Source organism: Caenorhabditis elegans, chromosome I, assembly GCF_000002985.6.
Source record: "Caenorhabditis elegans chromosome I".
Taxonomy (NCBI): domain Eukaryota; kingdom Metazoa; phylum Nematoda; class Chromadorea; order Rhabditida; family Rhabditidae; genus Caenorhabditis; species Caenorhabditis elegans.
Genome location: NC_003279.8, coordinates 5,227,258 through 5,245,555, shown reverse-complemented (window position 1 = coordinate 5,245,555; position 18,298 = coordinate 5,227,258). Strand labels below are relative to the sequence as shown.

Genomic DNA, 18,298 nt, shown 5'->3' with positions numbered 1-18,298 from the left:
TTTTAAATTTTTTTCAGCTAAAAATTAGGTTTTTTTTCCTATGTAAATCAAGGGATTTTCAATGAAAAATATGAGAACAACACGGAGCCTTTTGTAATATCAGATAACTATGGGCTGACAAAACCCGTTGCATATTTCAAAATATCAAGAAAAAAGAACAATGGATATTCTTTGAAAAACTAAATAAACTGAGGAAGGAAGCAAAGCAAACAACATTTTTAAAAGCCTACTCGAAAACAAAAAAAATATCTAGAAACAACTTTTTATCGATTGAAAACTCGTGGAGCTCCTCTCTTGAATCTGTCCATGTCTTCTGTTCGTGCCGCTCGTCTCTTCTCATCATCCAATCTATCTCGATTTTTCATGAATTCTTTTTCCTGCCAAAGCTTCTGCATCACGTAGGCATCGTCGTCGAGATATGGAGTTTCGTATTCTTTCTGGCCGAGTTGAGGTGGTGCAAAGTGTTCTGTGGCTTGTTTTCTGGAACATATTTTTATTTTAAAAAAATTAATTTTATCAGGAACTCACTGATATGTAAATCCAGCGAATGAAGTGATTGTTCTCTTGCGTGGAGCCGCGGATTCTCCAGTTTCCAAACGGAAGACCGCATCATTTCGCTCGTGAACTACTGATTCTATACGATCCATTGTCTGAAATATATCATTTTGCATTTATTAAATTTTTAAAATATACCTCATGAACACGATCAAGTCTCTCTGGGTTTGGCATGTTCCGGGCACGTGAAGTGTGCGCTTTTTTCATCGTTATCAGCATATTTCGCTCCTTCAAGCACACATACCTTAAATTTAAATTTTTAATAAATTTAAAACCGAATTGCCATTAAATTACCAAAGCTTATGCAAATCTGAATTGCTTTTTAATCTCAGTTCTTCTGCTGTCCACGATCTGCCCGGCCGATGTTTCGGGCGGAGCTCTGCTTTTCCAAAATTCGCTTCATCATCGAAAAATTGTTTCATTGTACTGGAAAATCGTGTGTTGACGGCATTTTGTGATCTAAAAGAAGCAAAAATTAACTGGAATTCAACAAACTTCGATTTATCAACTAACCGAACAGCCGAAGACACCAAACTCGGTAAACTACGCCACATTGTAGATTTGAAGAACCTCAAAGAATGAAAATTGGTAAAATCAAAATTTTGCATATATAAAGAGCAAAATATTCAATAAAAACAAAAGAAAACATTAAAAAATAGAATATTTTGGAGAAAACCTTGCTGCCAAAAAATAATAAATGGGCGGCAAGTGCGCTCCACCGCACAATTGCCTCCCCCATAGCAGAGGTAATTCAAAAAATAGTTTTTTCTAGATAAAATTTCAATAGCAAGTTTTAATACTTTTAACATGGGTTTTCAGTAAAACATTGAATTAACTTCAAGTAATTATTTCTTGAAAAAATTCTTCGACAAAAAAGTTCATTTTAAGTCAGATATTAATTTTTGAAATTATGAAAACTTAGTTAATCTCCCAATAAATAAATGCGGTCATTTATATGCCTGGAGGTCAGTTTTTTTGATTAAACTGGAAGCTTCTGGCACCTAGAAAAATTTTGTTATTAAATTTTGAAAGCGCTTAAAATTTGAAACAAGTCCCCGAAGAAACATTTTCAAAAAAGTTCAATTTAAGTCAGATATTAATTTTTGAAATTACGAAAACTAAATAAATCTCCCAATAAAAAATGCGGTCATTTATATGCCTGGAGGTCAGTTTTTTTGATTAAACTGGAAGCTTGTAGCACCTAGAAAAATTATATTATTAAATTCTGGAAGCGCTTAAAATTTGAAGAAATCCGAAAAGTTCTAGAATTTTCTAAAAAGTTCTGGGAATTTTTTAAAGAAAAACCTGGAAAGTTGTAGAATTTTCTTGAAAGTCCGCAAAACTCCAGGAGAATGTATAACTGTACAAAAATGCTACATTAGCACTTTAAAATTCATTAAAACAATTTAGCGTACGCCAGTCGGAGCACGCGCTTTGCGTGTGCGAACGGCTGGTATATATAAAAGTGTGTGAACAAGATATTCCATCGTCGAATCGTACATTTTGAAATGCCAATAGTTTTTTTTTTGAACAATATTATCATTAAGAGGTCGTGTTGTGTCAGGTGTCGTCTTTCAATCTTGAAGTAATGTCCGAAACATTTTGCTCATTGCGGTTGTAACCCCTTCCTGTGTCTTGTCTCTGTGTCTCTGAAGATTGTACATCGCACTAATGCTCACTGAGCACCACAAAATGAATTGAAAAGATAGGGAAAGTGTTCTGGAGGAGACAGGAAGATAAAGAAGACAATTTCATTTCGTTTCTTATACTCCCTCACCTTTAGTTCAATTCTTCTTATATCACTTTATCACATTGAAAACTGAGTTTTCTTTTATTAAAGATGGTATAGTGGGGAAAATGCTAAAATTACTTTAATAATCCTCAAATTGTCAAATGTCATAAAATATTTTTGAGCGTAATCTGAAATATGTTTATTTACCACCATAAAGTGGATATTACTTAGTTTTCATCGGTCATAGTTTTGAGAGTCGACCAGGAAAACCATTTTTTCTGCAGGTTTAAAATATTAATGATGTTTTCATTATTCGTATCAGGAGGTGCAAAAGCTTGAAAGCTTTACTTTTTACTTGACGTGCTAGAAAATGATTGAAGATTTTTGCTTGAAATCCAACTCAAGCAAAAATAATGCCACAAATATCCGGTTTGCCGTTATTTCATTCTTTTTTCTAGAAAGTTTCTTGAAGTTTATACAGTTTGATTAAACAAATAACGTTCAAAAAGATTGATGTTTGAAAACCTGACTTTGCGCTTGATTTTCATCTCTTATTCATATTTTGACATTTGACATTTTTGCACTTCGAACATGCAAGAAAACTCTGAGTTTCTCAGAAATTTTACGAAAATTTGTAAATTTTCCAAAGTTTTGACTCTAACCAAGTTTCAGACAAATGTCATATTCAAGTAGAGAAAGTTCCAGTTTACGATACAGAAGTGGAAGTGTTGAGAGGCGATCAACAACATCTTCATCAAGAGATCCTGCACCATATCGAACATGTTATGGAGTTGAAAGGGGGCGTGTATGTTATTGAAATTAGGTTATTTTATGTCAAAAATTATCTAGGAACTTTCGTATCTTAATTGAAATACGACATTTTCAAACATATTTTGAAAATTAATTTTAAAAATTAGATAAAAATACACAATTTGACAGTCAAAACTACGTTGAAAAATTGCAAATTATGAAATTTCTGAAAAATGTCAAGCTATGAGAGCCACTGAAAACATGCCCACATGTTTACTGCATTCTCATGTTGTGGCAGTGGTTTGGCAGAAGAAAAGAGCCGATAAAGTTGTCAATCACCTGATGTTCCTCCCATGACTCAAAGAATCTCAGTTGGCTCCCGCATTCTCAGAAAACGTCTTATTTTTTGTTTTCTCACCTTTTATCATATAGCATTTATCGAGTTAAAAAAAAATTTGGAAGTTTTTTTGTGATTTTAAAATTGCCAAAATGCCAATCTGAAATAGTTTTCAAACGTTATGAAGCTGATATTTTTTCAAACATAAATTGTAACGCGATAATTCGTTTTAAAATTTTAAAGGTTGCATATTTTGAAACATTTCAGTCTCGAGATCTTCCTTCAACTACAAAAACAACAACAAGAATGCCAAGAGCAACATCATACGATCCATTTGCTTCTACAAATCGAGCAAGTTCAGTTATTCGAAGTGGTGGTCTTTCGAATAGTGACTATACACCCAGAATCAGTTCATATACAAGCAGGTGGGTATTGGAGAAATTTGACGTTCATTGGAGTTTCCAATTTTCTAAATATATAATAATTAACTAGAACTTGAGCTTTATCACAAGAACAAATAAATGAAAACTTTTGTTTTACTATTAGAATAGATGAACTAATTGGAGGTTTGTAAAGTTTGTCTTATACATTTAATTAAATGCCAACGGAATTTGTACAGTTCATCAAAAACTACAGTGTTTTTCAAATATTCATTTTTTAAAAGGTGCTGATAGATTGTTTTTGATTTCCTTTTGAAGAAATTTCAGCTCACTTTCAGATTTCCGAATGAAACAAATTTAACAGCAAATGAGCTCTATGAACTTTTTTCAAATCGATCCTAGTCTATCATAAATCTATTAATTAAAAATTGAAAATTTCCAAAAACTTCCGTGATTGTTCAACTACCTATAAAATTAAATGTCTGCGAAAATCCACGAATGGACAATTTTACGAGCCTCTAAACTAGAAAAGAAAATGTTTTTTTGACATTTTTCCAGTTGGAAATGTTTTCAATTCATTCGGAAGTCTAAAAACGAACTGAAATACTTTTCTTGTGAGAATGCAAAAATTTAAAATTGATTTTTTTAGAAATTATGATGAACAGAATTAATGAATATGTTTGGGGTTTCCCACGAGATTCTTAATCAAACGGCCCGAATGTGAGCCAAAAACAATTTTTATAAACTTTTCCCTCATATATTGTATCAAAATTATATCAGATATGGTAGTACTGATCAGCTGAACTCATCGTCTTCCTCCTCTTATCGACCGACGTCATACCGTGCCGGATCAATCACTTCTGGCGGAAATTCTAGTAATTCCACGTCATCATACACTCCCAGAAATGTCCGAGCTGGAAGTGTGAGCATTGGAGGTAATTGATATTCCAAAACTGATTGGTCATTTCGTCTTTTTTTTAAAATTTAATTGTATCCTGTCCAGATGTTTCACACATGTTTTGCAGCCTACGACCCTCCAACGAGTCGAGCTGACTCGGTGTCCTCATCATCCACTTTTTCAAGATATCGACCAGATAATTCTGTGTGAGTAAAAACAACGGTTGTCGGATGTAACTATATTATTTTTATTTTTTTCACCATTGATGATTGGAAGTATTATTTGAAACTTCTGCTAGTAAATTAAAGTTTTCCAGATCCTCCACCTCAACCTACACCCCAAGTTTGTCTCGCTACAGATCCACTGATCTATCCAGTACTTCTGACTACTCTTCAACCAAATACCGTAGCCCAGACAATAGCTACAGTAGTCGGCGCTCATCTACAATATCTTCTGGAAACTCAAATCGATATTCAAACTCCCATAAAACACCGTCATCTGTATATTCTTCAAGAACATCCACATCCAGCTCATATAGAAGTGACAGAGATTACAGATCAATGAGTAGAGCAACCGATAACGAGGTAAGTGAAGAAAGAAGAGTGTGTAGTGCTTAATTAAAGGCGCACGGGTTCATTCGGATGTGTCTCGCCACGAGAAAAAGTTTATGATTAGAATTTTTTTTTGCCGCAGTCGCTTTTTTGACCTTTGTACTTTTCTAAAATCCAAAAACGGTAATTCTTAACAAAATTTCATTTAAAAAATTCGAAAAAAAAAGCAGAGATAAACCATTATTAAAATAAGCTGTTTTCGTGGCGAGACCGAGTAAAATTGCTAAATATCGTTAGTTGTACTGATTGTGAGACCTACACTCCGCAGGTTGACACATGTGTGCAATATGCCGGGCGATGATGTAACCTACGTGGATGACTTAATTTTTATCAAACAACAATTTTCTTCAGGATGAAGTAGACGAAATTGAAAGCACTTTCCGAAAGTTATACAGGAAATATGTCACGGATAGTGAACCAGATTTATCAAAAGTTGGAGGAAAAGACGACGAATCTTTGGCAGAAAAAGTTTCTCGACGTTTTGAATCAAAAAGTGAAGCTGAAGATGATGATGATTCAATTGCTGAAGAGGACGAGGATGATGTGTTGTCAAAATATCAAACAAAAGGGTTGAGAAGGGTAGGTAATTTATTACTAAAAACTATTTAATTTCTATTTTCAGGCAAGCTCAGCGAGTTCAATAACTCCCCGTGCGTCTGTATGCAACTCTCCTAGCAAAGATGTTACACCAAAATGTTCACCATTACCCGCCAGAAAAGTCAGTTTCAAAAAATTACTTCATATATGCTATAGCTCTAATTCTAAAATTCTAGGAGATTGCAACTGTGGTAAGATCGGAATCGAGGTCAGTATCTCCAGAGATGAAACCACTGACCAGAAGTTTTCAAATGGAGGCGTCTTTTGGAGTTTCTGCTATTAAGAAAAGTTCAGTAGAAGAAACCAAGACGTTCGAAACTGAGAAATCTCCTGAAGTTCAAAAAGCTACAGAGCCTACTGAAAAGATTGATAACTTCCAATCAACCCCCGTGACAGCAGTTCCGAGGGGCGTTCCGAATTTGGTGGATACAAGTTCAGAAGATGAGGAGGAAGATGTTGAAATCATCAAACCTATAGAACAACCTGAAAAAGCATCAGAAGTTCTAGTAGAGCCAATCAAAAAAGTAGTGTCATCTATCAAAATTAATGGAATAGAAGTAAAAGATGTTGAAAAAACGAAAGAAGATAAAAAGGAAGTTGATTCAAAACCTGTTGCTACGAACATTCAAGATGTTCCGACGCCCGTAAGAATTCGAATTCGTAGTGATAAATCTCCATCAAGGACCAGAGAGGTTTGTGTCAGTAATTGGTAATGGTTCTAGAGCTTCCAAAAAAATGGTTCTAGAGCTTCGAAAAATTATACCTTAAGCTGAAGCTGAAATTTTAGTATCTTATATCTTCTGCTTGCGTCACACCATTCCAATATTTCAGATTCCAAGTGAAACTTCAAAAGTTCCCGAAAACCTCATTTCATCGGCAGTGAAAGTGGTTTTGAATGATCATGATGGCTCAATTCCACCCCATGAAAAATCAGATGATCCTCAAGAGTTCTCTATAGAAAAATCATCGGAAAGCGATACTATAACAACGTCTTCTAGAGGTATTGTGATTTTGGATTCTAGAGTTCAGATCTTCTCTTAAAAACAAAACAAAAATTAGCGGATTTTTGAATTCCCACATTGATTCCTTTACTTTTTTCATGCTCAAGCAATTTCGAACAGCTGTTAGAAATGACGAAAAGCTCTTGCAGCTTCTCGAGAGAAATTGTGCTCGCTGAGCTCGCTTTTTTGCCCGCCCTCTATCTCTCTGTATCTATCATTGTTGTGAACCACCACAGCAACTGAACAATGAATATTTTGAAATTTGATTCTTTACGTTTTCTCAGGCTAATCGGAAAATTGAACAATTTCAGCATCTACTCTCCGAAAGCGTCGAGATCCAAATAGAACATTAGAGAATTTGCAGTCAATATTAAAAGCTGAAAAAATGAATAATGGAGGAGACGGATCTGAAGAAAAGAAACAAGAAAATGGAAATGACGAAGAGCAGGAAAAGGTAAGGAATTATTTGTAGTGTGGTATTTGAACTGGGGACAACTGATTTTTGAAATAAATTTATCTTTGCGAACCTAGTTTTTTTGTCGAAAAGTAATTATTCAACATCTTTCAAAAAATATGCTACCGTATTTCCTCTAGCACTTTGTTCAACTTTGACAATTCAATATCTCAGGTAACGTTTGTTCTATTCAAAAATGACCAACGTACAAACTTTTTCTATTGTTTTTTAGTTTTTTATTGTCGAGAATTAACCGAGATATAACCTTTCCAATTGTAAGTAAAGAACTGTGGAGTAATATGTACTATTAGAGGAACTAATGTATTTTAAAACTTAAAATTTTCATGGTGTTGCCAAAATACAGACGAGTTCATCTTGGTTTTTGAGGGCAACTTCTTTATAAGATTTCTGAGTTTATTCGGGATTTTCAAAACACCTGGAATTATTTATTTTCGAAAACTTATTTATTAAAAAAAAGAGCTTCTTTGCAACAGAATGGCAACTTACAAAAATATTGCGAGTAGTTTCAAAACGCCATAAAATTGTCTAGCGTTCGGTTTCAAAGAAGAAAACCTTTAAAACAAGTTCTATAAAACCATTTCTTTTCAGAAAATCCGTCGTATCCCGATCCCGCTGGTTTTAATCACTGAACCTTCGAATCCTTCAACCCCGCTTGCAACAACTCCAGTTACCACTGCAGCAAGTATATGTTTATGGAATAATGATATTTCTAAACGATCATCTTCTTCCACGGAAGATGACGAAGAATATGAAGAGGAGGTTAGCAGATTAAAATTATGTAATTTCAATTCACTTATTTTATAGGACGAGGAAGAAGAGTATTCCTCCGGTGATTGGACTGAAGGAGAGGACGATGAGGAATGTGAGTTTTGATTTTTTACAATTTATATTCATTTCAAAATTTCCAGACATTACCGACGAAGAGGAAGACAATGAATACTCGGTTTCTCAAACATTCTCGCTCAAAGATCACATTAACCTTGGAGAGCTTTATCCCCTTGCCACGTCCGCATCCAACACATCTGCTCTGGTGTCCGAATTCTCAGACGGAGATACATTTCTAGCCGATGCACGGAAGGAAGAGTCTCGTGGCAGAGTGGATAGTCTTTTTGCAGTTCCTGCTCCAACATTCACATGTAGTGTTACTTATGATGGGATGATGCCTGGAGAGGAAGATGATGGAGAGTGGTCGGATGAAGTGCACAGTTGTGAAGAAGGAGATGATGAGGATTTTAAGCGTGGGTACTTAGATGGGGGTTTCAGCATCACTTGATAGTTTTCAGTTCTTCCAATAGCTAGAGCTGGTTCATCGTCACTTGGAGCTTACATGTCTCCTGGAAGTGTGACTTCCGAAGATGGAAGCGATTCAAATTATGATGGTCGAACGGTTGGTTGCACTTTGAAATTAGTTGATCGAGCTGCAAGAAAAGATTCGGATGAGACTGATGAATCAGAATATTACGATGATGAAGAAGAAATAGAAGATGAATCAGATGAATATGAGGATGAAGAATATTGGGATGAAGAGATTGAATATGAAGATGAAGAAGAATATGAGTATGAAGATGAGGAAGTACTGGAAGAATATGGTGATGAAGAGGAAGAAGATATTGATATGAAAAGTGTGGAATCTTCGGATGTAGAAGAAGAAAGTGTTATGGAAGTTTTAGAACCTTCAGAAAGTCACGAATTATTTGTGACTCCACCAATCCAACTTATGACTGAGAGTTTGGTGGAAGAGCTGATTGAAGAAGCTTGTTATGGCGAGATTCCCGAGGAAACACTTTTTGCGTTGGATGAAGTTGAAGTTGAAGATTATACGGTCAGTTTTTTGATTTACTTTTAACTTTCCTGAACTATAGAAATAATGTCAAAATTATTGTTTTTTAATTGTTCACAGTCGTGGAGGGCAGTCCACATCAACCTAGACCAGGTCATCCAGATAAACTAAAATTTCAACATATTTTTTTAAAACTCATAGGAACAATTTTCTGTCAGGTTCATAAAAATCTAAACGTAATTTGCAAATTGCTGAAATAAAAATTGACATTAGAGTTTATGGATAATTCGTATTTAAACGAATTTCTAACATAGGTACAACCAAATCGTGAAACTTTGGTGCCTGTAATATATATTTTTTAACTTTCAGGGACAAAAAGACATTCAAGTGGTTCCCACATTTGTTCGTCAAACAACTGAAAACATCCGAGAAGAGTCTGCATCCCGATTTGCAACTGATAGAAAACCAGCCACCGACTTTGCAAGAAAAGCTGTGATTCAGCCTACAAAATTGGAAAAAGTACAAGTTGGCACAAAGATTGATACAAAGTTAGCACCAACGGAAGAGGAAAAAAGAAAGAAAAAACAGGAAGAAGAGGAGGAAAAGAAGAGAAAAGAGAAGGAATTGGAAATGAAAAAAAATAAAGAGGAAGAGGAAAAGTTGAAGAAAGATATTGAAGCAAAATCTTTGGCTGCTGGAAAGGTAAGTGCCTAGAACTTTAAGATCGGACATAGGTAGGTCTGAAATAGGAACACTTTTGCCTGCATCTTACCTCTTTCGTGATTACATGTCTGTTATTGGTGTGAAGCAAAATTTCTGATTTCTTTACTTTGACAAATTTGCAACCCGAAAAATAACGAAACTCCAAAGTAAATTTTACAGGAAGACAAATCAGCTCTCCGTAAGTCTGCATTAAATATGAAAGACGAAGATGCAAAGAAAAAAGTGGCAACTGATGAGGTATAACTCCAACACATGAAAAATATGAACCATTTGAACATTTTCAGAAAGTAGCAGCTCAAAAAGCTCGGCGATTTGGTACCGTATACGCGATGGCTGGGAAACTAGACGAAACGGAAGAAGCAAAAGAGAAAAAAGAAGAGAAAGTATTGTAAGTTGGAAAAAAACCACATAAGTACAAAAATCAGAAAACAACAGCAAAATCCAATAATCAGACTTTATTCTCATTCCTATATTTCATTCACCGGACAAGTTAATCAATGATCCTTGCTATTCGTATGCTTCTTATAAACTGCACAATGTGACTGAAGGAAGACGGAAAGTTGCGAGAAACTGACAGTATCTCCTTTACATCCTTTCACGTCCTTCAAAACCATATCCATTTCAGATGGCGTGATTTGATTATGCGATTTGAGGTAGATTATTGTGCGCATGAGGAGTTCTCTGAAAGAAGATAACAATTTAAAAATGGAAAATCTCTCGAAACACTCACTTGGTAATTCCAATATCACTTAGAGCCACGGACAAGTTCTGTGAAAACTCTTTCTGTTTATTGTTCAAGTCGTGACGATTGTAAGCAAGCCAGTCAAATGCCTCCTGAACACAGTTCCATAAAATTTCAAAACCGAACTAAAAATCGATTCAACTACCTTTCTCTCAGCATTCATTCCACATCTTTCCATGTACATCCCGGTTCTGCCAACCAAATCCAAGTTGACCAACTTGATCTCCATATTCTTGATCTTTGTATCACCACGATTGACTACAAATGCAGGTTCTTGAATCGGGGTCTCCAGTTCTGAACGTAGTGGATCAAATGGGTTCTTCTTGGCGGCAACTTAAATTCAACTTTAGATGCATGTTTAATTTGAAATCAAACCTGGGTTCTCAATTGGTGGAGTTTTCATAACATGTTCATCCTTCGGAGAATTTTTGCCTGGCTTCTTGACTTGATCAGGAACTGTAGAGACTATGTTAACCTAAAAATAATATTCAAAAAACTATTTTGTGTTGAAAACCACTTACCGGTGAGAACGACTGCGTCTTTTTCAATTTGAAACTCTCTGGTCTGATCTTCTTCGGACCCGACTTCACCTTCTTTGGATCGGAATCATCAGTGTCTTGTGTTGATTCTATTTTCAAACGCTTCTCAGATCTTTCCTTCACCATCATCGGAGGACCTTCTGCTTCGGGAGTTCTTGCTTCAGGAATTTCATCCAACTCTGGTTTGATGTTCGAGTCTGTGATGCTCTTTGACTGAAAATTCAAAAATATTTTAGAAATTCTGATTAGAATAGTCTGTACATCTGAAACTTCTGAAAGAATCTTGTACAGATTGCTCACTTTCTTCTCTGGAGTTGTTGTTGTGGTGTCAGGTGTTGTGCCAGGGGGAACTCTTAAAATAGAACTCAATTAAGTTGGTGAAAGTTTAAGTAGGTATTTAGCCTTGAAAGCAAGAAAACTTACGGTTTGACTTTGGGCTCCTCCTGTTTCTTCTCCATTTCTTCATTTTTCTTCGTTTCGATTTCTTTCGATTTCTCCGCTTGAAATGCCTTTATATCATTTTCATCTTCAGATACCGAACCAGTGTCCTTCTTTTTCTCCTCTTTAACTTCTTTCACTACAATCTCAGTCTTCTTGGTCTTCTTCTTTTCCTTTGCAGTCACTCGAAGTGCACTATCACCAGACAATTGAGTCTTCTCAACAACTAGACTATCAGATTTCAAATCAATTGCATCGATTCCAGATGGTTCCTTCACTTTCTTCGGCTTATTTTGAGCGTTATTTTCGAGCAATTGATTGAGTTCCTGCGTTTCTCCCTTTGATCTCTTTGGAGCTTGTGTTAAGGGTCCGGAAAAAAGTGGATCTGTCGATGGTTTCTTGCCCTGAAAAGTGTTTTGTAGTGAAATATGTTTTGAAATATGAAACACTAATTCTTTCTTGGCAGGCAGGCAGGCTTTGCTTGCTTCTACAAATGTCGCACCGTTCAACATACCTTGCTGTTCTTCTTCTTTTTCTTTTCATCCTTTGATTTGACATCCTTCGGTTTAACATCCTTCGACTTGACCTCCTTTGATTTAGCAGCTTTCGGTTTCTTTTCTTTTGACTTTTTATCCTTCGGCTTCTTATCCTTGGACTTTTTGTCCTTTTTATTCTTCTTGATCTTCGCCACTGCATTTGGATCACTTTTAGATCCCTTCTTCACATTCTTCTCTTTCTTATCCTTTTTATCCTTTTGCTCTACCTTCTTTACCTTTCGGTCCTTTTTATCTTTCTTATCCTTCTTATTCTTCACGTGCTTTGAGGCAACTTTTTTCGGCTTGACCGGCGATTCCGTCTTCGTCTTTTTTTCAGTTTTTCTGTAATGGAAAGTTCCATTATTCGTAAACTTTTGAAAAACTTACTTATGAACAGTCATAATGATCGGCAAAATACAAGTAGACTACTTCGAACAATGAAATTTATCGATCGATAAATTGATAATACAATTTTTTTTGGATTTTGTTCAGTGAAAAAGTGTTGCCGTAAAATTCTAATTCAGACATTTTTTTGCAGATACAAAAAGTCATCACGTTTGGAAGCGAAAAATGCGGATAAACCAAAACGAGTATATGAAGTTATCAAACCGGTTATTAACGATGATTTCGATAAACAGGTACAATCAATGATAGGTAGGCACACCTGAGGTTTGCCTGCCTTCTTTTTTTTGCATTTGTACAGTACTTAGTAAAATAATTGCAACTAGCAGACCTAGAAACACGTTTTACATAGTTTTTTTTGGGCTCCTCAGGAAAGAATAAAAACTACTTTTCAGGCTTTAGACTCTTTTTTGTAGAAAAATAAATTAAAATTAAAGTTTTTGTATTCAATTTTAGATGGATGAAATTCGAAAGCAAATGAAAAGTGGTTCAAATCAATTGCAAAGTGCTATCAAAGATCTTTCAAAGGGAATTCTCTCAGCAACAGAAGAAGCCAAATCAAGAGAAATGGAAGAAAAACGAAGAGCCACTGCTGAAAAAGCGACTGGAACTTTTGGGTGTGTTACTGTACTTTTCTGATGTCTCTTTACATTAATTCTTCCAGAAAAGCCGAAGAAGAAAAAGCTCGTTGGAAAGCTGGACGTGACGCAGAAGCAGCCAGAGAATATGCAAAAATTGAAGCAGAGAAACATTTGAAAAAGAAACGAATTCTGATTGAGAAACCATCTGGAGAGACAGTTTTGAATCAGGAAAAGGAGGCACCGAAGAGAACAATTAGACGATGGAAACCACCTCCACCTGATCCAAGTTAGTTTTCAAATAACCTAATATTTTTGCCCGAACTGCAGCTTCGCCGTCATTTATAGCCTTTTTAGCAATTTTGAAAGGAATAGCAGATACTGCTCTAGAACCATTTTTTCAGACTTTTGATTATTTTGAAGATGTTTCGCGGTAGGCAAATGTTTAGGATTTTTTGAAAAAATTCGATCGGGAATGTTTTAGATTTTTTCATAGTAAAAAAATGTTCATCGTATTTTCTAAATGATTACATATTTGACCCTTACCCCAAAAATATTTGTGATCTGAAACTTCGAGTATAAAATATCTCGTTTCACTATCACAAGAAAGTTGGTAACTTTTCCTTGTAAGTGAAAACCGATATTCTTACAAAACATTTGTTTCATCGACTTCCGAAATTTAGAACCCATTGCATTTTCTTGAAAAATAGTTTTTTTCAAGGGTTGTATAGTTTATTTGAAAGTGGCTATAGTTAAATTGGAAATTGTAGATTATTGCACAAAAAAATCTTGATTTGTTTCAGATGCAGTAATTCCCTCTTTTTCCTGTGGTCCAAAAGAAGCAGCAAAACCGAAAGTTACATCCGAAGCGGCTTCATCCGGCAAGTCTTCAAAACCATCCACACCGACAGCAAGAAGAAAATCTTTGGCGTCACCAATTACCGTCCCAAAGGATCCATCAGTGATGTCGACACCGGCAGCTCCCGGAGGAATTTCAGTTGTTCCAAAAAGTGAAGGAGCAGCTGCAACTAGAATCAGAAATCAGGCTGCTGCTTCTGCTGGAACGGTAAGGAAACTACCATGGAATTTAGATCCTGATAACAACTTGAATATTTTAGACGGTCTCATCAGTTACAACACCTGCATCAACTGCTCTTCCATCAAGTGCAACCCCATCTGTAACCGATTCACCAAAAGCATCCCGTCGTTATAATGCACGAAGAAAGACTCAAGAGATTGTTAATGAGTCGCTAGTGAAACCACAGGTTTGTCTTAATTATTAACTTACCAACACAAATATTAATTATTAAGACAAAAAGACGAAAGAGGAATCCGAGAAGAAGACGATTTGTACGAGATGATCGAGATGCTGATCTACTTCTGGGATATGAGAAAAATGCTACTTTTGAACAGGTGTGTGCATGAGGTCAAATGATTTCGTTTCAAAAATTACTGAAGGCTGATTTTAGACGTGCCAGTTAGAAAAAAAGAAATAAGAACAAACATCCAGCTCGAGACCAAAATCAGATTAATCACAGCCATAATACTAGAAAGTCAGGCAGGTTCCAGTCGGCTTCTAGAAACAGTTTTTAAAACTGTAAAAATATGATTATAGAAATCAGAGATTGAAAACAATTCTGATTTTCCTCAATTGACTATTTTATTTTCTAATTTCAGCTCGAAAAACTGTTTGACCAATCATCTCGAAATCGTCGCCCACCTGCTTCAAAATTCGCAAAAATTCGTCGATTGGCCCCATCAAAAATCTTCATCAGTGACCTAACAGATATTGACAAAATCTACAAATCATCTGAAATCCGTGACATAATTGCGTCTGTAAATATGGTTTATTAATTTTCCGTTTTTTCTTTAATTTGGGTAGCAACATGTTTTGATATCTCTTCGGTAATAATAAATTATGTTAAAGGCACCTACTTTTGTTTTTGCAGTCACGTAGTAAAAACCTGTGAAACGGTAGTACTGATGGGGTACTGTAGTAATGCTAGATTTAGTAAAAAAAATGTGTTTCAATAATTTAAATTCAATCTCGTAAGTTATTCCCTTTTACTTATTCCTGCGCCAAAATTACAACAATTGCTAACCCCTTAAAAATTATTTCACTTGATCTTCTTTCCCTATTCAAATTAATAATCGCCTTTTCATAAATCGAACCATCTGCCATTCATCACGGGCGGCGTGTAAGAGGTTCATGGTAACTCATAAAATCATATTTTATAGTTATCTCCTTAGCGGTTCATCGCATCTGTCAACAGGTATTTGTCGAAAAAAAGAAGAAAAATCTCAAAAATTGGTGGCATTAATTAAAAATTGTTCATAATCAAGTTATTGCTTTCTTTTTAATTTATTCCATTTTAAATTAACTCTTCTTCCTCAAAATCAAACCTTCTAGATTTAGAGTGAAAAACCAAATAACCGCCGAACAAAGACGTCGTCAGAATATCAACTTTATATTAGATGATGCCTACGGTAGGAATGAGGGAAATCGAGTTTTATGTAATGAATTTAGGATATTTTGAATTAATGAACGAGGAAAATCACAAAAATTGAGTTTGGCGGAAGGGGTACTGTAGATTGAATAAATCTACAAAAAAAGTTATTTGATCTTGTTGAAGATTGGGCTGGCATCTCGATTTGGCTACCATGTGAAAAATGTTTTATGTAACATTTAACATTTCTTTCACTGATGTTTCTCTATCGAATCTTTTCACAATTTTTTTGCAATCTTCAAAAATCTCAAAAATTTTTTGGTCGTGCCAAGGTCGTTTATAGTTTTCCAGAGTCATAAAGAACCTTTGAGCGTGATTTGAAGAAAAGCATGAGCAATGTTATTCAAAGAAGTCCCCCAGATTTTGTTTATATTGTTTATATTGTAAAATTGTCGAAATTTCCGTCATTAATTATTACGTAATAGCCATCCGCATCATCACGCGCTCCAAAAATCCATGGCAATCGTCCAAATTGAATCAATGTCATCAATCCTATTTACACAGCCTCCAAATCGAGGCGCTTCTCCTCCTTCAGTTCCTTTGTGTCCAAGAGTCAGTGGATACTGTAGTTATTAGTTAATAGTAACCAAATAAACGTCTAGCTCCTCGCCTCTGGTCACTTGAGCAAACAGTTGCACACATCACAGAGGGGGGGCTTCTTCCGAATTTTTTCCAAAATTTTCGGAATTTCAAATTGTAATTACACATTGCATGGAACCGTCTATTTCTGTGGTGTGTGTTATACTGACCGTTGAAATGAAAATAGCCAGCCAACCTTTTTTGGAAAAAAATGTTGTTAATTATAGATCTGCATTGATTGATTCATGTGATTTATTTCATTGACCTAGTCAATTGAAACTTAATTTACTTAAATTACCATTACGGGTTGTACCTTTCAATTATTGTTTTATGGTATCTATACCATACCAGAATTACCATGTTACTTTGCGTCCTACTGTACTGTAAAAATTTCACTGACTACACATAGAATTAACCGTATTTCCTCTAGTTTAACTAAACAATTATTGCCTGATCTTGCCGCAGAAGACAAATGAGGGTGCGCTGGAAAACTTTTTTTTAAACTTTTGTCAACGAAGTCAGTGTGAACGGCAGTTCTATAAAATAAATCAGGTCTTCACGAAAGTTATTTTCAATCAATTAATCCATGAATACAAAAAACACGACATTTCGTATCTTTTCATAAATTTTTAATTTAAAAAAACATTGGAAATACTTATATTCGTAAAACCACAAAGTAAAACTTATATGAGAAGGTATAATGTTATTGCAAATTCACTAACCTGCATTTGAATGCCCTTTGACCTTTCTCTATTCTCTAAAAATTCTTCCCTCATTCCACCTTGTTCTCCCCATTGTAAATTCCTTCCTTTACCTTCTTTTTTCCTCAAAAAAAAGCGGCGTAATCTTCTTCTGCTCCGTCTGACCATCGCCTGTCCGCCGACGTGTTCAAATAGGGTTCCCAGCGCAAATATTATCAGTGAGATGTAGTTTGATAGAGGAAAAACATGGAGAGTGAGAGAGAGGAGAAGAGCTGATTAAGGCTTCATCTAAAAACAGCTACACACGGTAACGTAAAAAATTGAAAGTGGGAGAGAAATTGACATTGGAATTGATGTCTGATGTAGTTTGTAGATGGCTCTTTGAAAATTAACATCAAAGCTGCAACTAAGAGTGTTTCCAGCCGAAATTTGTAACTGTTATCTAAAATTGTAATTGAAAAATAGGATAAATAGAAATCAAACCTATCAGAAAATTATCTGAAAAAATTCAGAAAAAAACTTCGATAACAAGGGAATTTGAGAACCGGGTCCCGGACTTTGACATTTCATGATGATTTCTTGATAAAAGTACCACTGGTGATTGTTTCAAAAACTTAGCTGCTTTGGTGCAGGCTCAGCCATGACGTTTTGAAAGCGTATAAAAAATTTTCTTGAACCTTCAAAAATTTTTTAATATTTTCAAATGATTTATCTAAAAGCTAATAAAAATTATTTTAATTGGTTAAAAAATGACTCGAAACATTTTTCCCAGGCTTTTTTCAATAGCTTAATTTTTTCAGTTCAAGAAGCTCATCGGCCGCTATTTTTCTTTCAAACGAATATTTTCTATTAAGAGATTTCTGAAATAATGACCCAATTAGCGAGTTCACATTTGATTGTAGGAATTTTCTATAGCCTGCTACAATCTAAAATCTAAAAAATGTCATTACATTTTCCAAGTCCCCTTTTCTGGTGAATATACTCTATCCGGTCTATAATTTATCTATATTATTGATCTACAATATTCCACGTCATCGTAATCTTCAACTCGCTACTATCTCCTTACTAAATCTACCTCTCATCATATTCCACCTGTCTGTCACAATGCCTCACTGAAAATGTTGATGGTCACACTGTGCTACTTCTTTTTGTCATTTATATACGAGCAAACTTGTTTATTCTTGGAGCATTAGAGTTTAAATTTTACTTGGATACAGTGGTAAATAAAAATCAAGACATAAGAAATTCACTTTCTTACGCAATCAATAATTACAAGATAATCGAGTTGTAATGAAGGTAGTAGCGTCATAATCTCTGAGAAATTTGACGCCTTATTTTTTGACCCTAAAATTATTCTTAATATATTACGATTTTAGCCAAAATAATTTTTTCAAATTTGAAATAATGCAAGTTGGACCTCCTGAAATAGACAAGGCC

At 35.1% G+C, this 18,298-nt stretch overlaps 3 protein-coding genes across 4 annotated transcripts; 1 reads left to right on the top strand and 2 right to left on the bottom strand.

Moving 5' to 3' along the window:
• Positions 1–153: 153 nt before the first annotated feature.
• mrpl-47 (Large ribosomal subunit protein uL29m) lies at positions 154–1,273 on the bottom strand (the record flags this gene model as incomplete). Of its 2 annotated transcripts, none has more annotated exons than NM_001372756.1 (5): positions 154–480; positions 529–650; positions 694–799; positions 850–1,014; positions 1,069–1,273. In NM_001372756.1, the coding sequence occupies 5 exons, from the start codon at positions 1,161–1,163 to the stop codon at positions 264–266; spliced, it is 705 nt and encodes a 234-aa protein (NP_001359789.1). The 2 variants fall into 2 exon arrangements, with proteins under 2 accessions (NP_001359789.1, NP_001367333.1); NM_001380146.1 differs by having other exon boundaries at positions 264–480; positions 1,069–1,109.
• A 2,368-nt stretch (positions 1,274–3,641) lies between these two features.
• Positions 3,642–15,007, top strand: C32E12.4 (Ubiquitin carboxyl-terminal hydrolase). The gene is made up of 23 exons (NM_059145.7): positions 3,642–3,799; positions 4,535–4,689; positions 4,780–4,858; positions 4,969–5,236; positions 5,615–5,842; positions 5,886–5,981; positions 6,037–6,504; positions 6,692–6,860; positions 7,173–7,315; positions 7,925–8,095; positions 8,141–8,198; positions 8,245–8,574; positions 8,620–9,158; positions 9,486–9,818; positions 9,999–10,076; positions 10,124–10,227; positions 12,633–12,732; positions 12,953–13,113; positions 13,161–13,363; positions 13,878–14,140; positions 14,193–14,339; positions 14,386–14,487; positions 14,752–15,007. The coding sequence occupies exons 1-23, from the start codon at positions 3,681–3,683 to the stop codon at positions 14,926–14,928; spliced, it is 4,491 nt and encodes a 1,496-aa protein (NP_491546.3). The 5' UTR covers positions 3,642–3,680; the 3' UTR covers positions 14,929–15,007.
• Positions 10,279–12,561, bottom strand: C32E12.1 (SAM domain-containing protein). The gene is made up of 9 exons (NM_059146.3): positions 12,482–12,561; positions 12,073–12,436; positions 11,544–11,962; positions 11,421–11,472; positions 11,103–11,333; positions 10,957–11,056; positions 10,727–10,914; positions 10,570–10,673; positions 10,279–10,520 (listed from the first exon to the last, which is right to left on the bottom strand). The coding sequence occupies exons 1-9, from the start codon at positions 12,493–12,495 to the stop codon at positions 10,334–10,336; spliced, it is 1,659 nt and encodes a 552-aa protein (NP_491547.1). The 5' UTR covers positions 12,496–12,561; the 3' UTR covers positions 10,279–10,333.
• Positions 15,008–18,298: the final 3,291 nt, after the last annotated feature.

What these genes read in the sequence shown, in the direction of transcription:
- C32E12.1 (NM_059146.3), bottom strand. An exon ending in GAGGAGCCCAAAGTCAAACC is followed by an intron (nt 11,473 to 11,543) that starts GTAAGTTTTCTT and finishes TTCTATTTTAAG; the next exon opens with AGTTCCCCCTGGCACAACAC. An exon ending in GAATGAATGCTGAGAGAAAG is followed by an intron (nt 10,674 to 10,726) that starts GTAGTTGAATCG and finishes AACTGTGTTCAG; the next exon opens with GAGGCATTTGACTGGCTTGC.
- C32E12.4 (NM_059145.7), top strand. Translation starts at nt 3,681, where the DNA reads ATGCCAAGAGCAACATCATACGATCCATTTGCTTCTACAAATCGAGCA. An exon ending in GTAGAGCAACCGATAACGAG is followed by an intron (nt 5,237 to 5,614) that starts GTAAGTGAAGAA and finishes AATTTTCTTCAG; the next exon opens with GATGAAGTAGACGAAATTGA. An exon ending in TATAACAACGTCTTCTAGAG is followed by an intron (nt 6,861 to 7,172) that starts GTATTGTGATTT and finishes GAACAATTTCAG; the next exon opens with CATCTACTCTCCGAAAGCGT.